At 44.7% G+C, this 6,171-nt stretch overlaps 1 protein-coding gene across 1 annotated transcript in view; it reads left to right on the top strand.

Moving 5' to 3' along the window:
- Positions 1 to 6,171, top strand: part of SLC4A11 (solute carrier family 4 member 11) — an 89,575-nt gene that overhangs the window by 11,881 nt on the left and 71,523 nt on the right. Inside the window, exon 2 of the mRNA XM_005429448.3 lies at positions 1,261 to 1,311. Coding sequence (XP_005429505.1) covers positions 1,261 to 1,311 — 51 coding nt within the window. The remainder of the gene's footprint in view (positions 1 to 1,260; positions 1,312 to 6,171) is intronic.

The following is a 6,171-nucleotide window of genomic DNA, read 5'->3' as shown; positions in this document are numbered from 1 at the left end:
AAAACGTGGCACACTGTACAAGGGAATAAAGAACTTGCAACCTGGGAGCCAGAAGTGATGGGGCAGAGAAAGGGTCTTGGGAAACAGTGTCATACCTCAAAGGAAAAGCAGGAAGCCTAATCTGTAGAACAATAAGGCAGGCAAAACCTCTTTCCTTGTTGGCCCAAATTCATCCCAGGCTTGCGTAGGTAATGTTTGATTAGCCTAATGAGCTGGGGAGAGACACAGCAAACCTATTCCTCTTTCTGATTGCATTTTGGCTGGGAAGAAGTGTGTGAAGAGGCAGCATCGAGTCCCACGTTTCCAAGGGGCTGCTTGGGTGATTCTCGCTCAGGGCCTGAAATCAAGAGCTCTGTTATTGATGGAAAATGGGCCATGCACCTGTCCAGGGGAGCTGCTGCCTGTGCCCACGCAGGCTGAGCTGTCACTTTTTGTCAGCCTTCAGAGCAGCCAGGCTGGATTTGGGCACCAGGCTTTGGTCACACCTGAGAGCAGGTGCTCCTGTGCTCTGTTATCACACCAAGAGATGTTCAGTAGCTGCTTTGCCAGCAGTGAGCTGCAGAACTGACTCAGTAGCAAAACCCCTGTTCCTAATGAATGCTGAGGATCCAACCCTGCTGCTGCTGTGTTGGTGGATTTACTCTTGCTCAGCATCATTTCCCATTTGTGGCTTCCTCACCAGACCCTGTTGGTGCAGATGGTGTTGCCTGCAGGACCTCAGCTCAGGAAGTGGGCCAAGGAAGGCTGGAGGGTTCTGGGGCTTATCTCCAAGTGCCAAGCACTGTTTGGGGGATATCCTAATGATTAGGAGCAGCAGGATGGGAAGTGAATTCTCATTTTCATCAAAATGGAGCTGTTTTTTCTAAATTAAACTGGTTATTTTATCTGAGCACAAGGTACAACCTGGGCTTCATTGTGGCTGGTATTTTTATGAAAACGTTTCAGATGTTTAGTTTGTATTTTTGCCGACATACTTGTTCAGGTTTGGTAAATCCCTGAGATGATCAGAGTCATCCTCATCTTTAGCCTTGCTCTTTTGTGGTCCCAGCCCAGGATGTCTGACACTTTTTCCCAAGTATTGCCTGTGGCTGTAAAGGAAATTTCTGGTAAATACTATAATATCAATAAGCAAAAAGTTACATTTACCACACTCAAGAAAATCTGATGCCTGCAGTATTTTGGCATTGGCTTTGTGCTGTAAAGTGAAGACATTCAGCATCTTGATGATTCTCATGTTTCTTTTTTTTCTGTCTTCTCCAGAGTCTCCACCAGCAGCGATGTCAAGGAATGGATACTTCTTTGAAGAGAGTGGCAAGTATTATTTGACTTTTTTGCACACACACCTTATTGGAGGGAGAGCAGCACTGCAGGGGTAGCTGCAAACCTGACATGGGTGATAGAGAATCCATTTAGTTGAAGTGTGATGTGAAAACAGTCTGGTGTGGTGGTTGTGTAATCCCAGTACTGGGAGCAGGCTCCGTGTTTTTAAATCCTGTAGATGTTTGAGATAGGCAGTAAATAATCAACTCCACATTGTCATCAGTGACTGTTCTGGGTGGCTCCTTGTTTTTCAAGTTCTTTTGTGATGTTTTCCTGTCATACAGCCTGGCAGGTGTATCTGCTTGTCTTTTTCTGGAGTGGGGATCATGCGTGGGTGTTGGATCCCTTTGGAGACATCCTGCCAAAGAGCATCAAGCAAAGCTTGGATGGCTCTGGCAGACACCTCTTTTACTGCAAAGATTTATTTTTTTCTTTTCTTTGAAGCAAGATGAAATGGTGGCATTTGAAAACTTGGATCATCTGCCTCAACTTGGATCATCTGCCTCTAAGATGACTGAGATCTTGGAGGTATTGAAGTTGCATCTTCTCTGCTGATTTTGGAGAAATAGAATCATGGAATAATTTTGGTTGGAAAAGACCTTCAAGATAATCTTGTTCCAACCCTCTGCCCTGTGTTTTCCCCTGAAACAGCATGTATTTAGGGTATTAAGGAGAGATCTTCTGGAGAGTTCCAGCCTCTTCAGAAAGTAGTCCCTGAGGGCTTGGGGCTTCCTGCCCTTGGAAGTGCTGGAAATATTCAGGACTTCCAAATGGTAAGAAAAAAAAAAGACTAAAATTCTCTGGTTATTTAAGCACTTAGATGCTTGTGGATGTCACAAGGCTCATCTTTCTTGTTCAAGGGGGGCCAAGCCTTAGGTTGACATCTGGAAGGGGAAGTTGAATGTCTGCCAGATGTCAGCTGATCCAGCACCACTGGTGACAGCACTTCCTTTGGCACTGGCTCTCCCTTTCTCGTACAAGGAACAAATTTTGGGGAGTCAAAGGACAAAACTGGAAGCCAGTCCTCTCATCTCTAGCCAGAGGTGTTCTCTGGAGGCTGGGTTGGGTTGTAGAAGGGCAGAAAATAATGCCTGACCTCAGGGAGTCTTTCTTGAGGGCATGTGGGGTTGTGAGGTTGGGGTAGCCCTGCTCCTTCTCTCCTTCTCACCTGGCTTGTGGGCTCTTGGGATGTGGTTGGTGCTTTCCTGAGGACTGGGAATGTGAGAAGGTGACCCAGGTTGGGAGCTGGGGAGGTGACTGGGCCCCCAGCATCTGCCTGAGAGCAGTGTGAGGGCTTGGAGGGAAACGCTGCTGGTTTTGGAGGCAGGACAAGCCCCTTCTGCCACAGCCCAGCTGTCTGTCCTGGCATCTTAGGTGCCTCTACCTCTCCCCTTCCAGGACTCAGTCTTGCCTTCCTCAAACTATCCCCACAAACAACAAAAAAACCCCAGAGCAGATCTCTGAATGTTTTTTTGTTGTTGTGGCATCTTCTGAGAGAGGCTTCTTCTTTTGTCGACTTGGTGCCATGGCAATGGGCATTTCTGCCCTGTATTTGAGTTATTACTCATCTTCCTCCTTTGTCTTAAGGAGACAGCACCTTGGAGCTGCCTCTGAGGGCTTTGAGAAGCTCTGTGGTGCTTTCCTGTTGTGCTTCTGTGGTTTGGGGAAGGAGGGGACGTTGCTCACGAGTTCCTCCTCGTCCCTCGTTGTGTTGTGATTGGAAATACACTGGATTTCTTGGTTATTCCACTCTCAGAGCTGCTGTCACTCTTACTCCTCATTACAAAGTGACCTTTTGGAAGAGTTCAGCTGCTGTGGAGTGATGAGTCACCTTCTGCTGCTTGACTGAACCGAGGCCTTGGGGTGTATGGCCAGCACATCCCTGAGTGCGCTGGTGTGAGCGCTCCCACCCCGCTGTGCTGCTTTGGTGATCTCTCTGCAGGAGTTCTGTGCCCTCAGATTCTCAAAGCCTTCACCCCAAAACGTCATCAGGGCTGGAGGAAACCACAGATAAAGATGTTACCTTTTCACAGGGTTTCAAAACAGCTTGTTTTGAAATGGAGCTATGAAATCACCGAGCTTGTGGGGTTCTGCCGGGCAAGAGATGTTCTTTCCTCACCCCTGAAGCAATAATAATCCCCAGTCCCCCTAAAGAGGGAAAAAAAAAAAAAAAGAAACCTCTTAAATTCTGTTTTTTGGACATTTTCCTCCCTTTTCTCAGCAGGGCAACATCTTTTGATATTCTTGCTCTGTGCAGAGTGGAGCTTTTTTCCTTATCTCCTCCTGGGATCTTGCATATACATATGGTTTTCTGTATTCTTAGTAATTAGGATGTTTTTGTTTCTGAGCATATCTGAGGCTCTCTTTGGAGCCTGGGTCTGACTTTTGCCAGCTAACTTTTCTTTACCCTTCTTGTGTTCTCAGCAATGTTAAAATTTAAAAGTTGAAAACTCATTTTCAGTTGAAAGGACTGTAGCGAGCATGATTTTGCCTGCAGCACCAAAGCAGAGCTTTGGAAGAACCTCCTGGATGTTTACATCCATAAAAACTTCAAGTGTTTAGTAATTTGTAGCTCTGGTAATTACCAGAGCTGGGGAAAGCCCTGGAAGGATTTTCTAGTGAATTCATGTGTGACTATTTGGGAAATTCAGAGGTTGTTATGGTCCCAACCGTCTCCCAACCTAACTAGCTAAAAATCTGGAAAGTTCATCAAGGAAATCAACTTTTAGTTCAAGTTCTCCCTTATTTCTGGAAGAACTTGAAAGCCACTTTTGTGGCTTTTAGTGCCTTGCATGAGGTAAATACTTAAAATGTAGCTGGGAAAAAAATCTGGTGAGGAATTTGTTCTGTACAGGCAATACTAAGAGGAAAAAAAGGAAATAAATTTGTGCCTGCCCACTTGGACAATTTCTGATTGAGGGTGGTGGCAACAGATTTGATAACATCTGATGGCCATGGTCTCTTTTCAGCCCATGTGTACTGTCAGTTTTAACAGTTGTCCTGTGCCATCTTGCTGATGAAAATCCATATTTTTACTCATTTTTTTGAGTCTCTGGAAGAAGCCTCTTGTACAAACAAACCTGGCAGGGCCTGGTGGTAATTGGTGTCCCCCTCCTTGCATGTTAAAGTCACTTAAATCTTCTGTAAGGTTGTTTTGACGAATGAGTTTTCTTTCTGGTGAATATAAGTGAGTAATGAGATGATTGTGGAGCCCCAATCCAAACCTGGGGATAATTGGAGTCCTGATAAAATGCAGCTCAGCAATCAGGGCTCAGAATTAACTCATCAAGCCCCTCTTTGTCTCTTGTGAGCATCCTGCACCCTCCTCGTGGAGGTGGAGCTCTAAAAGCACTGGAATTACCTGCAAGTGATTAAATTCTGCCCAAATTGTGATGAGGTTTTTAACTGAGCCAAGAACTTTCCCTGATAAGACGCAAACCCAGAAGTTTTCTGGTTCCTCTTGCAAAATCTGAGGGAAGGAATCCCAGTGCAGTGATGGGGATAGCTGAATTGTTGCATTGTTTTAAAGCTGGCTCAACAGATCCTGCAGCATAAATTTATTTTTTTTTTTCTGGTCTTCCAGAGCAAATCCCTCACTGCTTGGTCTCCTCTGACTTATTAATTGGTTTTGCTGGCACAATAAATCACAGTTGTGTTGAAGGGCCCCAAGGCCCCCGTCTGGCTTGGGATGTTTGGATATATTTTATCTGCTTGTTTTTGTTTTTCAGTTTGCAGTTCAGCTTGGTATGTGTTCTGGGGGAGTTTTCTTTCTTTTTTCTTCTTTTTTTATTTTTTTTTTAATATATTTGACTTTATCTGTCTTGGAATTGTTTGCATAAGTAGGAGATTAATTTAAATGTTTTTGTGAAACAAGTCCTTTCACAATGGGTTTTTTCCCATGAGATGCCCAGTTTGCCAGCAGGAGATGCACTGCTGCTACCTGTGGGAGAGCACCAGGAGATGGCTCACAGGTCTCTTGCACATTTTTATTTCTGGAATTATCAGGAGGCCTTTAATAAAATACTAAAAGGAGCAGGAACACCCCTGATTTCTGAGGGTTCTGCTGCAGCACTGAAACTCCACATGCTCCTGTGTTCTGTAAAAACAAAACAAAAAACCCCCACAACACTCCACTGAATTACTTGGATTATTCACAACATTTCCTAGAAATCTGGCTGCAAAATACAATACTGGAATTAATTCAAAAGTGCCTGGGTGTTGTTTGTTTTGGTTTTTTTTTTTTTGTTTTGTTTTGGAGGGTTGTTTTTTTTTGCAGCAGCAGCAGCAACAGATCAGCTCTTGGAGTTCTGTTATGAATTATCACTGAAGTGGCAGGGGAAGCTGCATGTTTTCATCTGGCTCTTCATGACAAAAGGCTGGAGTGGGGTTGGGAAGATGCAGCTGAGGTTATGGTCAGCCAGTGGTGCAGGGATGTGGGAGAGCTCTGCTCTGGGTGACTCACCTGCTCTGCACTTTCTGCCTCTGCTTTGGATTTTTTTTTTTTTTGCTTTTCCAAGAGGAGGTTGTCATTTAATCTGTGCTCTTGAGTTTAGGTAATGGATTGACATCATCCTAGCAGGTGGTCATTGCTCCAGAAAAAAAATCTATTTTATAGGGAGTGCTGGAGAGCCAAAAAGCTTCACCCCACACTTCCCTGGCTCTTAAGGTACCTGTGGAAGGTCTGGCATTGGGGAACACTTCTCTAAATCCCATTTACATGATCTGAAGATCAACCTAAGATCAACTCAAATTATTTGGCTTAAACCTGGAATGATTTATTTGAGTTGAGACCCTAAAGATCATCTCTTCCACCCCTGCCATGGGCAGGGACACCTTCCACTTGACCAGGGT

The sequence above is a fragment of the Geospiza fortis genome, unplaced genomic scaffold (assembly GCF_000277835.1).
Source record: "Geospiza fortis unplaced genomic scaffold, GeoFor_1.0 scaffold62, whole genome shotgun sequence".
In the NCBI taxonomy this organism is placed as follows: domain Eukaryota; kingdom Metazoa; phylum Chordata; class Aves; order Passeriformes; family Thraupidae; genus Geospiza; species Geospiza fortis.
Note: the sequence above shows the minus strand (reverse complement) of the source record. Positions and strands in the feature narration are given on the sequence as shown.